Source organism: Taudactylus pleione, unplaced genomic scaffold, assembly GCF_031769625.1.
Source record: "Taudactylus pleione unplaced genomic scaffold, aTauple2 ptg001250l, whole genome shotgun sequence".
NCBI classification, from domain to species: Eukaryota; Metazoa; Chordata; class Amphibia; order Anura; family Myobatrachidae; genus Taudactylus; species Taudactylus pleione.
The window spans coordinates 179,818-204,460 of NW_028285650.1; the positions used below are offsets into that span (position 1 = coordinate 179,818).

A 24,643-nucleotide genomic window follows, 5' to 3' on the forward strand; every position below is an offset into this window, starting at 1 on the left:
TAAAATAATACCAGCTCTCATAGTAAATACATACTTTCCTACTGAGTCTTGTGCCGTATATAAAATAATACCAGCTCTCATACTAAATACATACTTTCCTACTGAGTCTTGTGCCGCATATAAAATAATACCAGCTCTCATACTAAATACATACTTTCCTACTGAGTCTTGTGCCGTATATAAAATAATACCAGCTCCCATACTAAATACATACTTTCCTACTGAGTCTTGTACCGTATATAAAATAATACCAGCTCTCATACTAAATACATACTTTCCTACTGAGTCTTGTACCGTATATAAAATAATACCAGCTCCCATACTAAATACATACTTTCCTACTGAGTCTTGTGCCGTATATAAAATAATACCAGCTCCCATAGTAAATACATACTTTCCTACTGAGTCTTGTACAGTATATAAAATAATACCAGCTCCCATACTAAATACATACTTTCCTACTGAGTCTTGTACCGTATATAAAATAATACCAGCTCCCATAGTAAATACATACTTTCCTACTGAGTCTTGTACCGCATATAAAATAATACCAGCTCTCATACTAAATACATACTTTCCTACTGAGTCTTGTGCCGTATATAAAATAATACCAGCTCCCATAGTAAATACATACTTTCCTACTGAGTCTTGTACCGTATATAAAATAATACCAGCTCTCATACTAAATACATACTTTCCTACTGAGCCTTGTGCCGTATATAAAATAATACCAGCTCCCATACATATAGTTTCTTACATACTGAGCCCTGTATTGTATATAAAATAATACCAGCTCCCATACGTATAAATTCTTACATACTGAGTCTTGTACTGTATATAAAATAATACCAGCTCCCATACTAAATACATACTTTCCTACTGAGTCTTGTACCGTATATAAAATAATACCAGCTCCCATAGTAAATACATACTTTCCTACTGAGTCTTGTACCGTATATAAAATAATACCAGCTCTCATACTAAATACATACTTTCCTACTGAGCCTTGTGCCGTATATAAAATAATACCAGCTCCCATACATATAGTTTCTTACATACTGAGCCCTGTATTGTATATAAAATAATACCAGCTCCCATACGTATAAATTCTTACATACTGAGTCTTGTACTGTATATAAAATAATACCAGCTCCCATACATATAGATTCTTACATACTGAGTCTTTTGCAACTTATACAATAAAATGTACCTTTCCACTATATACAGTATGCGACCTAATACTTAGGCCTTCATTCAGAGGCGGCCGTACGGTCTACGACCGCATGGCCGCCTCGATGTTTGTCCAGTGCGCATGTGCACGAGGGAGCCGGCTCCTTCGTGCGCGTGCGTGAGACCCGCTACGACCGACAGTGCCGGTTGTAGCGGGTCTCTTTCCAAAGGGGGCGAGCTGTCGATGATGATTGACAGCTCGCCCCGTTTGGAAGGCGGGCCGGGGGGCTGGCAGCCCAAACGGAGGCGTTCCCATGGGAACGCCTACCGTTTGGGGGAGGCCCCACTGACATCACTCATTTCTGTCATTAGAGATACATATAGGAACTGGAAGATCTGAGGATTAATTAAAGCAGGTGAGCAGGCGTGATGTAAGTAATGGCATCACAAAGGGGTGCGGGGGGTGTGGCCCGTGCCCAGGTGTCACCCGACGAGGGGTGACACCAAGGTGCAGAGTTCCCCTCAGTGACAGGAGCTGAGTGCTGCACTGTAGCATTAAGTGCAGCACTCGGCTCCAGACATTGTATGGGAGCTGGCACTGCAACAAGGCACCTACAGCACCTGCCCTCCAGTAGCAAGAATGGGACCACCGGAGTTCAGGCCACGAGGCCACGCCCCCATCCCACTAGGCCATGCCCCTTTTAGCATCCCTCCCCGCACCAGGTGACACTGCAGGGAGGGATGCCACTGGATGTAAGGCAATCACCAGCTAACAACAATAAGTTACTGTATTAATACCCTTCTGGGTAGTGGCGGACAGTTACCCCTTAATTTGAGATGCTTGAAACCATTCACAGGTAGGAGTGTCCCAATATAAATAAATTGTAGAACTCACTCAATCAAATAACTCAAAAATATATCCCGCTGGTAAAATAAGTATTGAACACTAGGGGCTGGCTGTTGTCCTGTCCATAGAGGCTGGCTGTTGTTCATATGGGCTGGCTGGCTGTTGTCCTGTCCATAGGGGCTGGCTGTTGTTCATAGGGGCTGGCTGTTGTCCTGTCCATAGGGGCTGGCTGGCTGTTGTCCTGTCCATAGGGGCTGGCTGGCTGTTGTCCTGTCCATAGGGGCTTGCTGGCTGTTGTTCATAGGGGCTGGCTGTTGTCCTCTCCATAGGGGCTGGCTGGCTGTTGTTCATAGCGGCTGGCTGTTGTCCTGTCCATAGGGGCTGGCTGGCTGTTGTCCTGTCCATAGGGGCTGGCTGGCTGTTGTTCATAGGGGCTGGCTGGCTGTTGTCCATAGGGGCTGGCTGTGCTGCTGTGTTGCCCAACAGGGGCGCTCTTCACCTCCAGTGTGAAAAAAAATTTTTTTGTGTGTGTGTGTGGCATTAGCCACACTTATCAGCAGCATAGCTGTGCAGGGGTGCTGCCTGTGGCATTTATCAAGGGGCTGATGCCTTGTTCACAGGTGCTCTCCCCCAAGTGCAAAAAAATAAAAAAATAATTTGGTTTGTTTGTGCGTGTTAGCCACACTTATCAGCAATGTAGTTGCGCAGGATTGCTGCATCTGTTGTTTATCAAGGGGCTGTTGCCTCATTCAGGGGTGCTCTCTCCCCCAAGTGCAAAAAAATTAAACATTTTTTTTCCTGTGTGTGCACATTAGCCACACTTATCAGCAACGTAGCTATGCAGAATTGCTGCATCTGTCATTTATCAAGGGGCTGCTGCCTCATTCAGGGCTGATTTCCCAAGTGCAAGAAATAAAAATCTATTTTTTTTCTCTGTGTGCCCGTTAGCCACACTTATCAGCAATGTAGTTGTGCAGGATTGCTGCATCTGTCGTTTATCAAGGCCTGCTGCCTCGTTCAGGGGTGCTCTTCCCCAGTTTTAAAAATATATACATATTTTTGTGTGGTTGTGTGTGTTAGCTGCAACTTAGCTGCGCTAAAATTACTTGGTGACACTGCTGTAAGACCGCAGAGAGTATGGAGGAAAGTCACATGACTGGAGAGCAGGATCCACATACCAGGCTTGTAGCTGCCAGAGCATTCATGATGACGATGCAAGGCCGTCAACGTCATCTATGAAGGCCGATGCACCAGGGCTTAAGTCAGGCCATGTAAAAATATCAACTTTTACCCTGTTAAAGAAAAAAAAATCTAAAGCTAAGTCAGGATAAGGCCTTGGCCATTATTTATGACTGGGGGTTCTAGTAGTGATGATTTAAGCCCTTCTGCTTGTAGAAGAGGTACAAAAAAAATTAAATTGTCTCCAAAAAGTCACAAATCCCCGAGGAGAGCCCAAGTGTGTCCGTGGTTGCCATGTGTGAGCCTGACCTTTCTAATACTGTACTTGAAGAGGATCCTCCTTCCACCATTTGTGTGCCCTCTGCAAATGTGGGGATGAGCAGCACAAGTCAACATCCTGACATTGAAATCGAGGATGCTTCTGTGGAATTGCACCAGGAGGATGAAGAGGATATTTACATAGTTGGCGACAACAATTAGGATAATGAGGATGTTGATGATGATTATGATGAGGATGTTGATGCCGAGGATGTTTGTGTAAAAACTGTAAATCAGGCAACATATGTTGACCATTGTGGGAAAAATCCCATTGTTGCAAAGGACCAAAAAAAACACTTCTCATGTGTGGAATTATTTCCACCCAAATCCGGACAACCTTTGCTAAGCCATTTGTAACCATTGCCATGTAACAGTGAGTAAAGGTAAAGACCTTAACCATCTAGGAACCTCCTCCCTTTTACATGACTTGCAGCGCATTCATCAAATTGGAAAGGGTATATCAAATTCTGAAACATTGGGGACACAAAACCGAACAACAATCAGTCCAGTGTCACTTAGCTGCTCCCTTCTATCTGGATCCAAGCACCTGCAATCACCACCACCAACACCTTCATTCATGATCGGAAGTAGTCCCGCATCCAATATCATAAGACTGACTGACTCCTCTCCTATCCGTGGTTCCTCAGAAGGATCCTTGAGTGCTACACCTGCAGCTGCTGCTGTTGCTTTCAGTGGATCTTCATCCCAGAAGGGTACCAGGAAGAAGACTACTTTAAGGGTAACAAAACAATTTACTGTCAAACAATCCTTTGCAATGCTGAACAAGTATGACAGCAGACAACAAGTTGCACAGCAGATTAATGACGCCATAACAGCAATGCTGGTATTAGATGTGTATCCAGTATCCGCCATTAATGCAGTGGGTTTCACACAGTTAATGGAGGTACTGTGTCCCTGCTACCATGTCCCTTCTAGATTCCAATTCTCTAGAATAGTAATTCCCAATCTGTACATGGACATTAAAAAAACTCTTATTAATGTCCTCCGTAATGCCGTTGTATCTACTGTCCAATTAACCACAGATATGTGGACAAGTGGGACAGGGCAAACTATAGATTACATGACTGTGACAGTCCACTGGGTAGGTGTATTGCCTCCAACAGTGCAAACAGTAGCAGCAGCATGTAACAAATGCCAGCTCATTCAGAGGCAGGCTACTCTGTGTATCACCGGTTTCACTAAGAGGCAGCTACTCTGTGTATCACCGGATTCACTAAGAGGCATACTGCTGAAAACCTCTTAGTAAAACTCAGGGAAATCATTGCAAAATGGCTTACACCACTTGGACTTTTCTCAGAATTTGTGATTTCTGACAATGCCACCAATATTGTGCAAGCATTACATCTGGGCGAATTCGAACACATCCCATGTTTTGCTCACACAATTACTTTGGTGGTGCAACATTTAAAAAAAAAAATGACAATGGCGTGCAGGAGATGCTCTCCATGTCCCAAAAGATTTATGGACATTTTCAACATTCAGCAAATGCGGGTCGAAAATTGCAACACCAGCAACTACTGTTGAATTTGCCCTGCCATCAGCTGAAGCAAGAGGTAGTAACTAGGTGGAATTCTATATGCTTCAGCAGATGGAGGAGAAGCAAAAGGCCATCCATGGCTACACTACGGCCTACGGCCAACATAGGGAGAGGTGCGGGAATGCACCTTAGTCAAGCCCAGAGGGAATAATTTCCATGTTGTGCAAGGTTCTCAAACCCTTTGAACTTGCCACATGTGAAGTTAGTTCAGACACTGCCAGTTTGAGTCAGGTCATTCCCCTAATCAGACTTTTGCAAAAGCAGCTGGAGAAACTGAAGGAGGAGCTGAAACTGAGTGATTCTGCTAAGTATGTTGGACTTGTAGATAAAGCCCTTTATTCGCTTTGCCAGGATCCAAGGGTTGTCAATCTCTTGAAATCAGATCACTATATTTTGGCGACCATACTTGATCCTAGGTTTAAGTCATACCTTGTGTCTTTCTGACAGATATAAATCTGCCAAAAATTAAAAGAGCTCTTTGTGAAAAAAATGTCATCTCAAGCGGCACGTGACATGGCATCATCTCCTCTTTCAGTTTCTGCAGCTGCCAGGAAAAAAAATTGCTAAGAAACCCACTGCTGGTGGTTATGCAGATCAGTCAGCAAAAACTAATGACATCTGGTTGGGTCTGAAATAACTGCCTACAATGAATGACCTGTCTACCGTGACTTTGTCTGATATGGTCACCATTCAGAGAATGGTGGATGATTATTTTAGGGATAGCATCCAAATAGGCATGTCAGACAGTCCGTTTCACTACTGGCAGCAAAAAGAGGCAATTTGGAGTCCCTTATGCAAACTGGCGTTGCTGTACTTAAGTTGCCCACCCTCCAGCATATACTCTGAAAGAGTTTTCAGCGCAGTCGGGAACCTTGTCAGTGATCGGCATAGGAGGTTACTTCCCCAGAATGTGGAAAAGATGATGTTCATCAAAATGAATTACAAATTCCATGAGTAAGACCTTTACGTAAAAGTACGTAAAAAAAAGTGCAGAAGCATCTGTAATGTTGGATTCCATTGGGGACTAATTAATATTGTGTGAAGAAGAGGATGTACACACTGATTGGGATGACAATGACAACATCTGATCTTACCAATGTTGTAAAGCCAGTTTGTGTATGGGATCATTGCCACCAATGTCCACTGCACATTGGCAGCTTGTTTTGTGGGGGGTCCAAACTAACCAATCATTTCAGCCACAAGTGGCAGTCCCTGTCGCTGAAGTGATTGGTTTGTTAAACTGTGAGTGTCCTGTTTTATATATAAAACATTAGGGTGGGCGGGAGGGTTCAAGGACAATTCCATCTTGCACCTTTTTCCTATCCATTATGTGCTGTTTGGTGCACTGCTGACTGACATTTTTAATGTTATGGTTTATGAATGTCCAGAAATTGTAATGACCACAGACAGCATCTCCTGCATGCCCCTTTCAGTTTTTTTAAAGAAATTCTGAACCAACTGCTACTTGTGTCAACCCGGCGGCACAAGTCGCACAACAGTGACATTCAGCCAAGGGTTCTCAGCCCTCAAGGCTGCTACATGGCCCAAAGGCTGTATCCTGCTGAACAGCCCAAATGCCACATCCTGCCAAGCATTCTAAGCCATTAAGGCTGCTACATAGCCCAAAGGCCGCATCCTGCTTCATGGCCCAAAGGCCACCTGTTGCCATTCTTCACCAGCCCTCAAGGCTGTAAAGGCCGCAACTTTCCAAGAGTTACAGCCCCCAAGGCTGTTGCAGGACTGGCTCCTTATCATAGCTCTGTATTCCACTACTACTCAGCCTGGAGGCTGCATCAACAGTTATGTATCAACTATCAATTTACTTCAGCCAGTGGCTGCACCAATTATCAAGTATCAACTCAACTTCAGCCAGTGGCTGCACCAATTATCAAGTAACAACTCTTCTTACATCAGCGGCTGGCTGCACCAACTATCAATTCTTCAGCCAGTGACTGCACCAATTATCAAGTATCTACTCTTCCTACTTCAGCCAGTGGCTGCACCAATTATCAAGTATCAACTCAACTTCAGCCAGTGGCTGCACCAATTATCAAGTAACAACTCTTCTTACATCAGCGGGTGGCTGTACCAACTATCAATTCTTCAGCCAGTGACTGCACCAATTATCAAGTATCTACTCTTCCTACTTCAGCCAGTGGCTGCACCAATTATCAAGTATCAACTCTCCTTACTTCAGCCAGTGGCTGCGCCAATTATCAAGTATCGACTCTTCTTACTTCAGCCAGTGGCTGCACCAATTATCAAGTATCAACTCTCCTTACTTCAGCCAGTGGCTGCGCCAATTATCAAGTATCGACTCTTCTTACTTCAGCCAGTGGCTGCACCAATTATCAAGTATCAACTCTCCTTACTTCAGCCAGTGGCTGCGCCAATTATCAAGTATCAACTCTTCTTACTTCAGCCAGTGGCTGCGCCAACTATCAATTCTTCAGCCAGTGGCTGCACCAATTACCAAGAATCAACTCTTCCTACTTCAGGCAGTGGCTGCACAAATTATCAAGTATCAACACTCCTTACTTCAGCCAGTGGCTGCGCCAACTATCAATTCTTCAGCCAGTGGCTGCACCAATTACCAAGAATCAACTCTTCCTACTTCAGGCAGTGGCTGCACAAATTATCAAGTATCAACACTCCTTACTTCAGCCAGTGGCTGAGCCAACTATCAATTCTTCAGCCAGTGGCTGCACCAATTACCAAGAATCAACTCTTCTTACTTCAGCCAGTGGCTGCACCAACTATCAACTAATCAACTATTAATTCTTACTTTAGCCAGTGGCTGCACCAATTATGAAATATCAACTCTCCTAACTTCAGCCAGTGGCTGCACCAATAATCAAGTATCTACTATTCTTACTTCAGCCAGTGGCTGCACCAACTATCAACTAATCAACTATTAATTCTTACTTCAGATAGTGGCTGCACCAATTATGAAATATCAACTCTCCTTAGTTCAGCCAGTGGCTGCGCCAACTATCAATTCTTCAGCCAGTGGCTGCACCAACTATCAACTAATCAACTATTAATTCTTACTTCAGCCAGTGGCTGCACCAATTATCAAGTATCAACTCTCCTTACTTCAGCCAGTGGCTGCGCCAACTATCAATTCTTCAGCCAGTGGCTGCATGTCACAGTTGGTGCTAGTGAGTTACCTGTATCAGGTGATGAACTGGAATCACTGGAGGCCGGCTGGACTGGAACCATGGGTAACATGAATAGCTCTTTTAATATAAGAAGTGGGTAGCAGTGAGAACTGCCTTTGGTGATGAGTGATGTTGGAATGAGACCAGAAGGAACTTGGAGGGACCGGACTGGGACCAGCAGGAAGACTGACTGAGCTGGTCGGGTTACTAGTAGATGGTCTTGCAGATGGATGGTAGCATGGAAGCTACTTGTTGTGGCTTGGGAAGCCGTGGGTAGACGTTGGTAGCTGGGTGGCTATGTGGAGCGGCTGGATAGCCATGGGTAGATGCTGGTAGCTGGGTGGCTACGTGGAGTGGCTGGATAGCCATGGGTAGACGCTGGTAGCTGGGTGGCTACTTGGAGCGGCTTGGGAGCCGTAGGTGAGAGATGTTAGCGTGGAAGCTACTTGGTGCGGCCTGGGAGCCGTGGGTGAGAGGTGGTAGAATGGAAGCTACTTGGTGCGGCCTGGGAGCCGTGTGGAGAAGCTGGTAGTGTGGAAGCTACTTGGAGTGGCCTGGGAGCCGTGTGGAGAAGCTGGTAGCATGGAAGCTACTTGGAGCGGCCTGGGAGCCGTAGGTGAGAGGCTGGTAGCATGGATAGCTGAACGCAGCAGGCTTATGGATAGCATTGGTCTAGGAACCAGCAGGAGCCTGGGACACACTGATATTCAGAGATACAGCTATAGCACAAGTTGGACACCATGGGACGTAACGAGATGTTCAAGCACTGAGTGCTATTAGAGGAGGATCTATATGCCTAGAGTCTGGCAGTGATTGGTGGATACAGACAGGTGGTCTGGCAGTGGCATTCTGAGTGGAGCAAGGCACAACATGCAGAGGGAGTAATGATCTCTGCAGCCCTTGAGAATCAGGACCACACCTGTGATTCCAATTAAGACTAGCAATGCTCACAGACAGAGCAGAGTCCAGGTGATTAATCAGTATGGGGAGTAGAGCAGTCTGCACACACAGAGTTGTCACAGCCAGCATGATTCAGCCAGAGCAGATCTCCCAGGAGAATTACAAACACAGATCCATGGAGCAGCTGGCAGAGGTAAGTCTCAAAGCAAGGGTAAAAACTAGCCAGGATTGTGACACTGCACCAATTACCAAGAATCAACTCTTCTTACTTCAGCCAGTGGATGCACCAACTATCAACTAATCAACTATTAATTCTTACTTCAGCCAGTGGCTGCACCAATTATCAAGTATCAACTCTTCTTACTTCAGCCAGTGGCTGCACCAATTACCAAGTATCAACTCTTCTTACTTCAGCCAGTGGCTGCACCAATTATCAAGTATCAACTCTTCTTACTTCAGCCAGTGGCTGCACAAATTATCAAGTATCAACTCTCCTTACTTCAGCCAGTGGCTGCGCCAACTATCAATTCTTCAGCCAGTGGCTGCACCAATTACTAAGAATCAACTCTTCATACTTCAGCCAGTGGCTGCACCAACTATCAACTAATCAACTATTAATTCTTACTTTAGCCAGTGGCTGCACCAATTACCAAGTATCAACTCTTCTTACTTCACCAGTGGCTGCACCAATTATCAAGTATCAACTCTTCGTACTTCAGCAGGTGGCTGCGCCAATTATCAAGTATCAACTATTCTTACTTCAGCCAGTGGCTGCACCAACTATCAACTAATCAACTATTAATTCTTACTTCTGCCAGTGGCTGCACCAATTATCAAGTATCAACTCTTCTTACTTCACCCAGTGGCTGCACCAATTATCAAGTATCAACTCTTCGTACTTCAGCCAGTGGCTGTGCCAACTATCAGTTCTTCAGCCAGTGGCTGCACCAATTACCAAGTATCAACTCTTCTTACTTCAGTCACTGGCTGTGCCAACTATAATTTCTTCAGCCAGTGGCTGCACCAATTATCAAGTATCAACTCTTGTTACTTCAGCCAGTGGCCTCACCAATTATCAAGTATCATTTGAGCTGTGAAGTGGTCAAAATTGACTGGAAACGAGTGGAAAAAAATGTTATTGAGGTTAATATTACAGTAGGAACAAATACAGGCCCATTTTATGTGATTTTAGCTGTTTTTATGATTTTTTTTTTTAAAGAAAAAATCCAGATCCAAAACCAAAACCAATAAACAAAACTTGGAAGGGAGGATTTGGCCGAACCCCGTGTTTTGGTTTTGGATCTGTATCTCCTTGTGTTTTGGATCTGGATTGATTTTGCCAAGACAGCCCTTGTGTGTTTTGTTTTTTGGATCTGTATTTTTTTTAAAATTGATAAAAATCTGATAAAATCACATAATTTGTTTGTTTTTTTTGTTCCTACAGCATTATTAACCTCAATAACAATCATTTCCAGTCATTTGCAGTCAATTTTGACCACCTCACAGCTCACAATATTGTTTTCATTATTTTTCGGCCCAAAATTTGCACCAAGCTAGCTGGCTGACTAAGCTAGGCGGCAGCAGTGGGCGGCACAAACACATGGCAGTTCAACTTCCAACATGGCACATCAGTAAACAAATGTTTTTATTATTCAAGAGGCCTGAGGGAGTTGGAGTATGTTTGTAGTTGAAGGCAGGGACAGGAAGGGTTGATTGGTAGTGAATTTAATTAAATTTTTTGATTCCAAAGTAAATTTATGAGGGAGGAGGGGATGTATTTACAAAAAAAATTTACTCATTCCCATCAATCCTTGCCCCAGAAAAATCCTTGAGTGCCATGCCTGCTGATCCTGGGAGTTGATTTTCAGCCCAGAAGGGGTCCAGGAAGACTTCTAACAATGCTTTCCAAAACAATTGACTGTTACATATTCCTATGCAAATATTCCACTTGAAAAGCATTTCCCAACCAGTACAGGGACATTAAAAAAAACATAGTTAAACAGTGGCTTCCAAAATGCCCTTGTACCCACTGTCCACTTAACCAGCACAGATATGTGAACAAGCGGAACAGAGCAAATGCAAGATTTAAGGTTTAAGTCTTACGTGCTACTGGGAGTGGACACAGATCTGAAGAGATGTAAAGAGCTGCTGATAAGCAAATTGTCAGCTCAAGTGGCACATGATGCAGCGATGGCTTCTCCTTCAGTTTCTCCAGCAAGTGCATCTGCCGAGAATAAAACTAAACTTTCAAAACAAACACTGGTGATGCAGATGAGTCAACACAACTAGGTTTTGACTTCTAGTCGGGTCAGAGAATTGCCTAAAATTAATGACACCTCTACCATGACTCCATCTGATATGGTCACCATTCAAAGAATGGTTGAGGACTATTTAAAAAATATTAATGATAGCATCCAAATAGTCATGTCAGACAGTCCATTTGACTACTGGCAGAGAAAAAAAAAGGTAATTTGGAGACCCTTGCACAAACTGGCTTTGCTTTACTTGAGCTGTCCAACCCTCCAGTGTATACTCAGAGTTTTCAGCACAGATGGGAACCTTGTCAGCGATCGGCGTATGAGGCTACTTCCCCAAAATGTGGAAAAGATCATGTCCATCAAAATGAACTACAAATACTACAAGAAAGACCTTTACCGTCAATTACGTGCAACGTACGATGAGAGGTGGAAGGCTATGATGATGTAGTGAGTCTTGAGAGCCTGTTTGGATGATTGTAGAGAGGTGCAGAGTCTGATGGAGAGAGCGTATGCCCAGGGCTGGTGCATGGTTTTAAGGCGCCCTAGGCAAAGTTTCACTATGTTGTCCCTGCTTCCCCCAAACTCTCCGCCCAGCCCCTCACAAACATATCTACACCAGCTCCACTACACTATCGCAAGTCTGCATTAGCGAGAAAATATGTAGAGTCAAAAAACTTAAATTGCAGCCACATTGCAAAGCGGATGGATGGATGGATAGATGGATAGATGGATGGATGGAAAAATATGGGATAGATAGATATGAGATAGATATGAGACAGATAGGATAGATAAATATGAGATAGATAGATAAATAGATATGAGATGGATAAATAGATATGAGATAGATAGATAGATAGATAGATAGATATGAGATAGATATATATTAGACAGATAGATATTGGATAGATAGATAGATAGATATGAGATAGATAGACATGACAGACAGACGACAGACAGACATGGGACAGACAGACATGACACAAACAGACATGATAGAGACATGAGACAGACAGACAGGGGATAGATAGATAGATAGATAAGGGATATATACACATGAGAGAGACATGAGACAGACAGACAGGGGATAGACAGACAGGGGATAGATAAACATGAGAGAGACATAGGACAGACAGACATGAGATAGACATCAGAGATGGGACAAACAGACGTAATATAGATAGACATGAGAGAGACATAGGACAGACAGACAGGGGACAGACAGGGGATAGACAGACAGGGGATAGACAGACAGGGGATAGACAGACAGGGGATATATACACGAGAGAGACATGAGACAGACAGACAGGGGATAGATAGACATGGGATATATACACATGAGAGAGACTACAGATAGACATGGGATATATACACATGAGAGAGACTACAGATAGACAGACAGGGGACAGACAGACAGGGGACAGACAGACAGGGGATAGACAGACAGGGGATAGACAGACAGATTAGCAGCTGCAGGGAGGGACTTGGCACAGTACAAATAAAAGTAAATTGCAGATGTCAGTTTACAATTCTGATACACGAACATGTCACTTACCACCAGGGGGTCACTAGCTGCAGCTCTCATCCCAGCACAGGCTCCTCGTCCTCTCAGTCTGTCTCTTCTAGGGGGCGGAGCTACTCTGTGCCTGGCTGCCTGTTAGTGAGGGAAGGGGAGAGAAAAAAACTGCAGGGGGTGGAGATACTCTGTGCCTGGCTGCCTGTAATTGAGGGAAGGGGAGGGGAGAAAACTGCAGGGGGTGGAGCTACTCTGTGCCTGGCTGCCTGTTAGTGAGGGAAGGGGAGACAAAAAAACTGCAGGGGGTGGAGATACTCTGTGCCTGGCTGCCTGTTATTGAGGGAAGGGGAGGGGAGGAAACTGCAGGGGGTGGAGCTACTCTGTGCCTGGCTGCCTGTTAGTGAGGGGAGGAAACTGCAGGGGGTGGAGCTACTCTGTGTCTGGTTGCCTGTTAGTAAGGGGAGGGGAGGAATCTGTAGGGGGTGGAGCTACTCTGTGCCTGGCTGCCTGTTAATGAGGGGAGGGGAGGAGACTGTAGGCGGTGGAGCTACTCTGTGCCTGGCTGCCTGTTAGTGAGGAATGGGAGTGGAGAAAACTGCAGGGGGTGGAGCTACTCTGTGGCTGGCTGCCTGTTAGTGAGGGAAGGGGAGGGGAAAAAACTGCAGGGGGTGGAGCTACTCTGTGCCTGGCTGCCTGTTATTGAGGGAAGGGGAGGGGAGAAAACTGCAGGGGACGGAGCTACTCTGTACCTGGCTGCCTGTTAGTGAGGGAAGGGGAGAGAAAAAAACTGCAGGGGGTGGAGATACTCTGTGCCTGGCTGCCTGTTATTGAGGGAAGGGGTGGGGAGAAAACTGCAGGGGTCGGAGCTACTCTGTACCTGGCTGCCTGTTAGTGAGGGAAGGGGAGAGAAAAAAACTGCAGGGGGTGGAGATACTCTGTGCCTGGCTGCCTGTTATTGAGGGAAGGGGAGGGGAGAAAACTGCAGGGGACGGAGCTACTCTGTACCTGGCTGCCTGTTAGTGAGGGAAGGGGAGAGAAAAAAACTGCAGGGGGTGGAGATACTCTGTGCCTGGCTGCCTGTTATTGAGGGGAGGGGAGAAAACTGCAGGGGGCGGAGCTACTCTGTGCATGGCTGCCTGTTAGTGAGGGAAGGGAGGAGAGAAAACTTCAGTGACAGAGCTACTCTGTGCCTGGCTACCTGTTAGTGAGGGAAGGGGAGGGGTAAAAACTGCAGGGGGCGGAGCTACTCTGTGCCTGGCTGCCTGTTAGTGAGGGAAGGGGAGGGGAGAAAACTGCAGGGGGCGGAGCTACTCTGTGCCTGGCTACCTGTTAGTGAGGGAAGGGGAGGGGAGAAAACTGCTGGGGATGGAGCTACTCTGTGCCTTGCTGCCTGTTAGTGAGGGAAGGGAAGGGGAGGGGAGAAAACTGCAGGGGGCGGAGCTTCTCTGTGCCTGGCTGCCTGTTAGTGAGGGAAGGGGAGGGGAGAAAACTGCAGGGGGCGGAGCTACTCTGCGCCTGGCTGCCTGTTAGTAAGGGGAGGGGAGAGAACTGCAGGGGGCAGAGATACTCTGTGCCTGGCTACCTGTTAGTGAGGGAAGGGGAGGGGTAAAAACTGCAGGGGGCCGCAGCTACTCTATGCCTGGCTGCCTGTTAGTGAGGGAAGGGGAGGGGAGAAAACTGCAGGGGGCCGCAGCTACTCTGTGCCTGGCTGCCTGTTAGTGAGGGAAGGGGAGGGGAGGATACTGCAGGGGGCGGAGCTACTCTGTGCCTGGCTGCCTGTTAGTGAGGGAAGGGGAGGGGAGAAAACTGCAGGGGGCGGAGCTTCTCTGTGCCTGGCTGCCTGTTAGTGAGGGAAGGGGAGGGGAGAAAACTGCAGGGGCCGGAGCTACTCTGTGTCTGGTTGCCTGTTAGTAAGGGAAGGGGAGGGGAGGAAACTGTAGGGGCTGGAGTTACTCTATGCCTGGCTGCTTGTTAGTGAGGGAAGGGGAGGAAACTGCAGGGGGTGGAGTTACTCTGTGCCTGGTTGCCTGTTAGTGAGGGAAGGGGAGGGGAGGAAACTGCAAGGAGCGGAGCTACTCTGTGCCTGGCTGCCTGTTAGTGAGGGAAGGGGAGGAAACTGCAGGGGGCGGAGCTACTCCGTGCCTGGCTGCCTGTTAGTGAGGGAAGGGAAGGAAATTGTAGGGGGCGGAGCTAATCTGTGTCTGGTTGCCTGTTAGTGAGCGAAGGGGAGAAAACTGCAGGGGCCAGAGCTACTCTGTGCCTGGCTGCCTGTTGGTAAGGGGAGGGGAGGAAACTGTAGGGGTTGGAGCTACTCTGTGCCTGGCTGCCTGTTAGTGAGGGAAGGGGACAAAATTGCAGGGGCAAGAGCTACTCTGTGCCTGGCTGCCTGTTTGTGAGGGAAGGGGAGGAAACTGCAGGGGGCGGAGCTACTCCGTGCCTGGCTGCCTTTTAGTGAGGGAAGGGGAGGAAACTGTAGGGGTTGGAGCTACTCTGTGCCTGGATGCCTGTTAGTGAGGGAAGGAGAGGGGAGGAGACTGTAGGGGGTGGAGCTACTCTGTGCCTGGCTGCCTGCTAGTGAGGGAAGGGGAGGGGAGGAGACTGTAGTGGATGGAGCTACTCTTTGCCTGGCTGCCTGCTAGTGAGGGAAGGGGAGGAAACTGCAGGGGGTGGAGCTACTTTGTGCCTGGCTGCCTGTTAGTGAGGGTGGGAACTGTAGGGGGCGGAGCTACTTTGTGCCTGGCTGCCTGTTAGTGAGGGTGGGAACTGTAGGGGCGGTGCAACTTTGTGTCTGTTTGCCTGTTAGTGAGGGAAGGGGAGAAAATTGCAGGGGCAAGAGCTACTCTGTGCCTGGCTGCCTGTTAGTAAGGGGAGGGGAGGAAACTGTAGGGGGTGGAGTTACTCGGTGCCTGGCTGCCTGTAAGTGAAGGAAGGGGAGGAAACTGCAGGGGGCGGAGCTAGTCTATGCCTGGCTGCCTGTTAGTAAGGGGAGGGGAGGAAACTGTAGGGGGTGGAGCTACTCTGTGCCTGGCTGCCTGTTAGTGAGGGAAGGGGAGGGGAGGAGACAGTAGGGGGTGGAGCTACTCTGTGCCTGGCTGCCTGTTAGTGAGGGAAGGGGAGGGGAGGATACTGTAGGGGACGGAGCTACTCTGTGCCTGGTTGCCTGTTAGTGAGGGAAGGGGAGGGGAGGAAACTGTATGGGGCGGAGCTACTCTGTGTCTGGCTGCCTGTTAGTAAGGGAAGGGGAGGAAACTGTAGGGGGCAGAGCTACTCTGTGCCTGGCTGCCTGTTAGTAAGGGAAGGGGAGGGGAGGAAACTGTAGGGGGCGGAGCTACTCTGTGCCTGGCTGCCTGTTAGTAAGGGAAGGGGAGGGGAGGAAACTGTAGGGGGCGGAGCTACTCTGTGCCTGGCTGCCTGTTAGTGAGGGAAGGGGAGAGAAAAAAACTGCAGGGGGTGGAGATACTCTGTGCCTGGCTGCCTGTTATTGAGGGAAGGGGAGGGCAGAAAACTGCAGGGGACGGAGCTACTCTGTACCTGGCTGCCTGTTAGTGAGGGAAGGGGAGAGAAAAAAACTGCAGGGGGTGGAGATACTCTGTGCCTGGCTGCCTGTTATTGAGGGGAGGGGAGAAAACTGCAGGGGGTGGAGCTACTCTGTGCCTGGCTGCCTGTTTGTGAGGGAAGGGAGGAGAGAAAACTTCAGTGACAGAGCTACTCTGTGCCTGGCTACCTGTTAGTGAGGGAAGGGGAGGGGTAAAAACTGCAGGGGGCAGAGCTACTCTGTGCCTGGCTGCCTGTTAGTGAGGGAAGGGGAGGGGAGAAAACTGCAGGGGGCGGAGCTACTCTGTGCCTGGCTACCTGTTAGTGAGGGAAGGGGAGGGGAGAAAACTGCAGGGGATGGAGCTACTCTGTGCCTTGCTGCCTGTTAGTGAGGGAAGGGGAGGGGAGAAAACTGCAGGGGGCGGAGCTTCTCTGTGCCTGGCTGCCTGTTAGTGAGGGAAGGGGAGGGGAGAAAACTGCAGGGGGCGGAGCTACTCTGCGCCTGGCTGCCTGTTAGTAAGGGGAGGGGAGAAAACTGCAGGGGGCAGAGCTACTCTGTGCCTGGCTACCTGTTAGTGAGGGAAGGGGAGGGGTAAAAACTGCAGGGGGCCGCAGCTACTCTATGCCTGGCTGCCTGTTAGTGAGGGAAGGGGAGGGGAGAAAACTGCAGGGGGCGGCTGCTACTCTGTGCCTGGCTGCCTGTTAGTGAGGGAAGGGGAGGGGAGAAAACTGCAGGGGGCGGAGCTACTCTGTGCCTGGCTGCCTGTTAGTGAGGGAAGGGGAGGGGAGAAAACTGCAGGGGGCGGAGATTCTCTGTGCCTGGCTGCCTGTTAGTGAGGGAAGGGGAGGGGAGAAAACTGCAGGGGCCGGAGCTACTCTGTGTCTGGTTGCCTGTTAGTAAGGGAAAGCGAGGGGAGGAAACTGTAGGGGCTGGAGTTACTCTATGCCTGGCTGCTTGTTAGTGAGGGAAGGGGAGGAAACTGCAGGGGGTGGAGTTACTCTGTGCCTGGTTGCCTGTTAGTGAGGGAAGGGGAGGGGAGGAAACTGCAAGGAGCGGAGCTACTCTGTGCCTGGCTGCCTGTTAGTGAGGGAAGGGGAGGAAACTGCAGGGGGCGGAGCTACTCCGTGCCTGGCTGCCTGTTAGTGAGGGAAGGGAAGGAAATTGTAGGGGGCGTAGCTAATCTGTGTCTGGTTGCCTGTTAGTGAGCGAAGGGGAGAAAACTGCAGGGGCCAGAGCTACTCTGTGCCTGGCTGCCTGTTGGTAAGGGGAGGGGAGGAAACTGTAGGGGTTGGAGCTACTCTGTGCCTGGCTGCCTGCTAGTGAGGGAAGGGGAGAAAATTGCAGGGGCAAGAGCTACTCTGTGCCTGGCTGCCTGTTTGTGAGGGAAGGGGAGGAAACTGCAGGGGGCGGAGCTACTCCGTGCCTGGCTGCCTGTTAGTGAGGGAAGGGGAGGAAACTGTAGGGGTTGGAGCTACTCTGTGCCTGGATGCCTGTTAGTGAGGGAAGGAGAGGGGAGGAGACTGTAGTGGATGGAGCTACTCTGTGCCTGGATGCCTGTTAGTGAGGGAAGGAGAGGGGAGGAGACTGTAGGGGGTGGAGCTACTCTGTGCCTGACTGCCTGCTAGTGAGGGAAGGGGAGGGGAGGAGACTGTAGTGGATGGAGCTACTCTTTGCCTGGCTGCCTGCTAGTGAGGGAAGGGGCGGAAACTGTAGGGGGTGGAGCTACTTTGTGCCTGGCTGCCTGTTAGTGAGGGTGGGAACTGTAGGGGGCGGAGCTACTTTGTGCCTGGCTGCCTGTTAGTGAGGGTGGGAACTGTAGGGGCGGTGCAACTTTGTGTCTGTTTGCCTGTTAGTGAGGGAAGGGGAGAAAATTGCAGGGGCAAGAGCTACTCTGTGCCTGGCTGCCTGTTAGTAAGGGGAGGGGAGGAAACTGTAGGGGGTGGAGTTACTCAGTGCCCGGCTGCCTGTAAGTGAAGGAAGGGGAGGAAACTGCAGGGGGCGGAGCTAGTCTGTGCCTGGCTGCCTGTTAGTGAGGGAAGGGGAGGAAACTGTAGGGGGTGGAGCTACTCTGTGCCTGGCTGCCTGTTAGTGAGGGAAGGGGAGGGGAGGAGACAGTAGGGGGTGGAGCTACTCTGTGCCTGGCTGCCTGTTAGTGAGGGAAGGGAAGGAAATTGTAGGGGGCGGAGCTAATCTGTGTCTGGTTGCCTGTTAGTGAGCGAAGGGGAGAAAACTGCAGGGGCCAGAGCTACTCTGTGCCTGGCTGCCTGTTGGTAAGGGGAGGGGAGGAAACTGTAGGGGTTGGAGCTACTCTGTGCCTGGCTGCCTGCTAGTGAGGGAAGGGGAGAAAATTGCAGGGGCAAGAGCTACTCTGTGCCTGGCTGCCTGTTTGTGAGGGAAGGGGAGGAAACTGCAGGGGGCGGAGCTACTCCGTGCCTGGCTGCCTGTTAGTGAGGGAAGGGGAGGAAACTGTAGGGGTTGGAGCTACTCTGTGGCTGGATGCCTGTTAGTGAGAGAAGGAGAGGGGAGGAGACTGTAGGGGGTGGAGCTACTCTGTGCCTGGCTGCCTGCTAGTGAGGGAAGGGGAGGGGAGGAGACTGTAGTGGATGGAGCTACTCTTTGCCTGGCTGCCTGCTAGTGAGGGAAGGGGAGGAAACTGCAGGGGGTGGAGCTACTTTGTGCCTGGCTGCCTGTTAGTGAGGGTGGGAACTGTAGGGGGCGGAGCTACTTTGTGCCTGGCTGCCTGTTAGTGAGGGTGGGAACTGTAGGGGCGGTGCAACTTTGTGTCTGTTTGCCTGTTAGTGAGGGAAGGGGAGAAAATTGCAGGGGCAAGAGCTACTCTGTGCCTGGCTGCCTGTTAGTAAGGGGAGGGGAGGAAACTGTAGGGGGTGGAGTTACTCGGTGCCTGGCTGCCTGTAAGTGAAGGAAGGGGAGGAAACTGCAGGGGGCGGAGCTAGTCTGTGCCTGGCTGCCTGTTAGTGAGGGAAGGGGAGGAAACTGTAGGGGGAGGAGCTACTCTATGCCTGGCTGCCTGTTAGTAAGGGGAGGGGAGGAAACTGTAGGGGGTGGAGCTACTCTGTGCCTGGCTGCCTGTTAGTGAGGGAAGGGGAGGGGAGGAGACAGTAGGGGGTGGAGCTACTCTGTGCCTGGCTGCCTGTTAGTGAGGGAAGGGGAGGGGAGGATACTGTAGGGGACGGAGCTACTCTGTGCCTGGTTGCCTGTTAGTGAGGGAAGGGGAGGGGAGGAAACTGTATGGGGCGGAGCTACTCTGTGTCTGGCTGCCTGTTAGTAAGGGAAGGGGAGGAAACTGTAGGGGGCAGAGCTACTCTGTGCCTGGCTGCCTGTTAGTAAGGGAAGGGGAGGGGAGGAAACTGTAGGGGGCGGAGCTACTCTGTGCCTGGCTGCCTGTTAGTAAGGGAAGGGGAGGGGAGGAAACTGTAGGGGGCGGAGCTACTCTGTGCCTGGCTGCCTGTTAGTGAGGGAAGGGGAGAGAAAAAAACTGCAGGGGGTGGAGATACTCTGTGCCTGGCTGCCTGTTATTGAGGGAAGGGGAGGGCAGAAAACTGCAGGGGACGGAGCTACTCTGTACCTGGCTGCCTGTTAGTGAGGGAAGGGGAGAGAAAAAAACTGCAGGGGGTGGAGATACTCTGTGCCTGGCTGCCTGTTATTGAGGGGAGGGGAGAAAACTGCAGGGGGCGGAGCTACTCTGTGCCTGGCTGCCTGTTTGTGAGGGAAGGGAGGAGAGAAAACTTCAGTGACAGAGCTACTCTGTGCCTGGCTACCTGTTAGTGAGGGAAGGGGAGGGGTAAAAACTGCAGGGGGCGGAGCTACTCTGTGCCTGGCTGCCTGTTAGTGAGGGAAGGGGAGGGGAGAAAACTGCAGGGGGCGGAGCTACTCTGTGCTTGGCTACCTGTTAGTGAGGGAAGGGGAGGGGAGAAAACTGCAGGGGATGGAGCTACTCTGTGCCTTGCTGCCTGTTAGTGAGGGAAGGGGAGGGGAGAAAACTGCAGGGGGCGGAGCTTCTCTGTGCCTGGCTGCCTGTTAGTGAGGGAAGGGGAGGGGAGAAAACTGCAGGGGGCGGAGCTACTCTGCGCCTGGCTGCCTGTTAGTAAGGGGAGGGGAGAAAACTGCAGGGGGCAGAGCTACTCTGTGCCTGGCTACCTTTTAGTGAGGGAAGGGGAGGGGTAAAAACTGCAGGGGGCCGCAGCTACTCTATGCCTGGCTGCCTGTTAGTGAGGGAAGGGGAGGGGAGAAAACTGCAGGGGGCCGCAGCTACTCTGTGCCTGGCTGCCTGTTAGTGAGGGAAGGGGAGGGGAGAAAACTGCAGGGGGCGGAGCTACTCTGTGCCTGGCTGCATGTTAGTGAGGGAAGGGGAGAAAACTGCAGGGGGCGGAGCTTCTCTGTGCCTGGCTGCCTGTTAGTGAGGGAAGGGGAGGGGAGAAAACTGCAGGGGCCGGAGCTACTCTGTGTCTGGTTGCCTGTTAGTAAGGGAAGGGGAGGGGAGGAAACTGTAGGGGCTGGAGTTACTCTATGCCTGGCTGCTTGTTAGTGAGGGAAGGGGAGGAAACTGCAGGGGGTGGAGTTACTCTGTGCCTGGTTGCCTGTTAGTGAGGGAAGGGGAGGGGAGGAAACTGCAAGGAGCGGAGCTACTCTGTACCTGGCTGCCTGTTAGTGAGGGAAGGGGAGGAAACTGCAGGGGGCGGAGCTACTCCGTGCCTGGCTGCCTGTTAGTGAGGGAAGGGAAGGAAATTGTAGGGGGCGGAGCTAATCTGTGTCTGGTTGCCTGTTAGTGAGCGAAGGGGAGAAAACTGCAGGGGCCAGAGCTACTCTGTGCCTGGCTGCCTGCTAGTGAGGGAAGGGGAGAAAATTGCAGGGGCAAGAGCTACTCTGTGCCTGGCTGCCTGTTTGTAAGGGAAGGGGAGGAAACTGCAGGGGGCGGAGCTACTCCGTGCCTGGCTGCCTGTTAGTGAGGGAAGGGGAGGAAACTGTAGGGGTTGGAGCTACTCTGTGCCTGGATGCCTGTTAGTGAGGGAAGGAGAGGGGAGGAGACTGTAGTGGATGGAGCTACTCTGTGCCTGGCTGCCTGCTAGTGAGGGAAGGGGAGGGGAGGAGACTGTAGTAGATGGAGCTACTCTTTGCCTGGCTGCCTGCTAGTGAGGGAAGGGGAGGGGAGGAGACTGTAGTGGATGGAGCTACTCTTTGCCTGGCTGCCTGCTAGTGAGGGAAGGAGAGGGGAGGAGACTGTAGGGGGTGGAGCTACTCTGTGCCTGGCTGCCTGCTAGTGAGGGAAGGGGAGGGGAGGAGACTGTAGTGGATGGAGCTACTCTTTGCCTGGCTGCCTGCTAGTGAGGGAAGGGGAGGAAACTGCAGGGGGTGGAGCTACTTTGTGCCTGGCTGCCTGTTAGTGAGGGTGGGAACTGTAGGGGGCGGAGCTACTTTGTGCCTGGCTGCCTGTTAGTGAGGGTGGGAACTGTAGGGGCGGTGCAACTTTGTGTCTGTTTGCCTGTTAGTGAGGGAAGGGGAGAAAATTGCAGGGGCAAGAGCTACTCTGTGCCTGGCTGCCTGTTAGTAAGGGGAGGGGAGGAAACTGTACGGGGTGGAGTTACTCAGTGCCCGGCTGCCTGTAAGTGAAGGAAGGGGAGGAAACTGCAGGGGGCGGAGCTAGTCTGTGCCTGGCTGCCTGTTAGTGAGGGAAGGGGAGGAAACTGTAGGGGGAGGAGCTACTCTATGCCTGGCTGCCTGTTAGTAAGGGGAGGGGAGGAAACTGTAGGGGGTGGAGCTACTCTGTGCCTGGCTGCCTGTTAGTGAGGGAAGGGGAGGAGACAGTAGGGGGTGGAGCTACTCTGTGCCTGGCTGCCTGTTAGTGAGGGAAGGGGAGGGGAGGATACTGTAGGGGACGGAGCTACTCTGTGCCTGGCTGCCTGTTAGTGAGGGAAGGGGAGGGGAGGAAACTGTATGGGGCGGAGCTACTCTGTGTCTGGCTGCCTGTTAGTAAGGGAAGGGGAGGAAACTGTAGGGGGCAGAGCTACTCTGTGCCTGGCTGCCTGTTAGTAAGGGAAGGGGAGGGGAGGAAACTGTAGGGGGCGGAGCTACTCTGTGCCTGGCTGCCTGTTAGTAAGGGAAGGGGAGGGGAGGAAACTGTAGGGGGCGGAGCTACTCTGTGCCTGGCTGCCTGTTAGTGAGGGAAGGGGAGGGGAAGAGACTGTAGGGGGTGGAGCTGTGCTTTATGATGGCTGGCTGCTACTGTCTGTGTGAGTAGTGACAGGCAGCCCAGCCCGTGCCTAGTGAGACAGAGAGCAGGGGAGAGCAGTGACTGTTCCTCCTAAGCCGAGCAGTTTCTAGCAGCATGTTGTACTGTACATAGATGGAGGATGTCTCGATCAGATACATTCTTCATACTTGTGGTAGGCTGATTCAGTGGCGCCCTCTAGTGGCCGGCGCCCATAGGCAGCTGTGTAAACCTAGAAAGAGAAGCGTATGTGAGGCTGCGCAATAAAATATTTGTGGCAGCCACTAGGGAAAATAGACAGGGAAACACCTACTGTACTGTGCCCCATGTCTGAAGCAAAGTGCAAAATATAAGAGAAATTCCCAGCGCTCACCAATTGTAGAATGGCGCTATGCTACACAGAGAATCACTAACATAGAAACACTTCATAGTATATTTCATATTCAATGAAATCAAATCGGACAAGAGTCTCTCCTAGCATATATAATATAATAAAATATAAATAGTGTGTGCACACTAAGAATAAAGGCTATAACTGGTACATATACAACACAAATAAGACCACATACAAACAATACAACATAAATAGAGTATCTATAATAAAATATCTGTAATGATGTGTCTACCAGTAAAGCGCAATTCAACGTCTTACTATACTGGTTAGTACATAAAAATCACTCATGTAAGAGAAATGGTGAAAAATAAAAAATCAGTGTCCAGCTGGAATAAAAGTGAGCAGCGAGGATTTACCTGCTGATGATCTAGTCCATATAGGAGAACACAAAGCTGTCCTGGTATTAGGGCAGACTGAGCTCTGAGGAGACCAAAACAGATGTAGGCTCCGGTGCGTGTAATCCAATCCATGGGAGGTATATATAGGAAGGTCTGCCGGCAGACAGGGATGCGTGGTGTGACCGTTCAGGTCTGAATCAGCGTCCCATCAGTGTTCTCTGCAATCGACGCATTTCGCCTGTAAACAGGCTTCGTCAGGATGCAGAATACATGATCTTCCTTCTCCTTTATCCTCATAGCAGCGGCGCGTCATTTCCGGCTGGCGGATGTCACTTCCGCTCTTACATACTAAAACGTCCATGCTGCTAGTAGTTGCCCATGTGGAAGTCATATGTGTAGAGGCAGAACATCTATAATTCAACTATCAAGAAGAAGTTGTCACAGCATACAAAACACCAAACACTGAACATACAGATATAAAACAATACAATAACACACTAAAGAATAGTATAATACATAGTTTTATGCTAATATAATATCAAAGTATATGTTAGAAATATGTTAGAAATAAAGTACATATAATGGGTGTAAAGCTGCCTAATGGTAGCGCCAGCCCTGGGTATATACTGTTACACAGTCTCACATTTAATATTTCACTTTGAATCTGGACAGCCGTAAATGAGTGAATAAATATGATGTTGTCACGTTGGCAGGCTGGATTTAACAGCGGAGATGACAGTCACTACTTCAATATTCCTGGATCCAGAACTGATGAGGTGCTGAAAATTAAATCTACATCCAACGTCGACTACCCTGGACGATGGGTTTTCGAAGTTGCTGATTTTAAGGTTCCCGGAGGCTGCATTTTTCAAGGTATTCATAACTTTTACAGCAGTTACTGGAAGATAGAATGAGGCCCATCTCTCTATTAAGGTCAAATGTTCTCTACAGTAAGTCGCACATTGTGTTAAAGGAGCGACACAATTTATCAGTACATACGGTACTTTCTTGAGAAACAGCATTGAAAAATAAATTGCTCTAAAACAGGCAAGGAAATTAATAATTAACCCATTATGTTTAATGCCTCCTTTCTAATACATTTTACGCATAATGCATGTTTCCTTATTTTTAGGGCATTTTACATTTTGTGTTTTATGATTCTAAGGGGCATATACAATTGGGCGCGAGGGTTAACAATTTAGAAATACCACGTGTATGCGTGCTCCCGATACCCACGGTATTCAAT

At 49.6% G+C, this 24,643-nt stretch overlaps 1 protein-coding gene across 1 annotated transcript in view; it reads left to right on the plus strand.

Moving 5' to 3' along the window:
• Positions 1–24,643, plus strand: part of LOC148450939 (alpha-tectorin-like) — a 69,334-nt gene that overhangs the window by 43,175 nt on the left and 1,516 nt on the right. Inside the window, exon 7 of the mRNA XM_088462490.1 lies at positions 24,111–24,270. Coding sequence (XP_088318616.1) covers positions 24,111–24,270 — 160 coding nt within the window. The remainder of the gene's footprint in view (positions 1–24,110; positions 24,271–24,643) is intronic.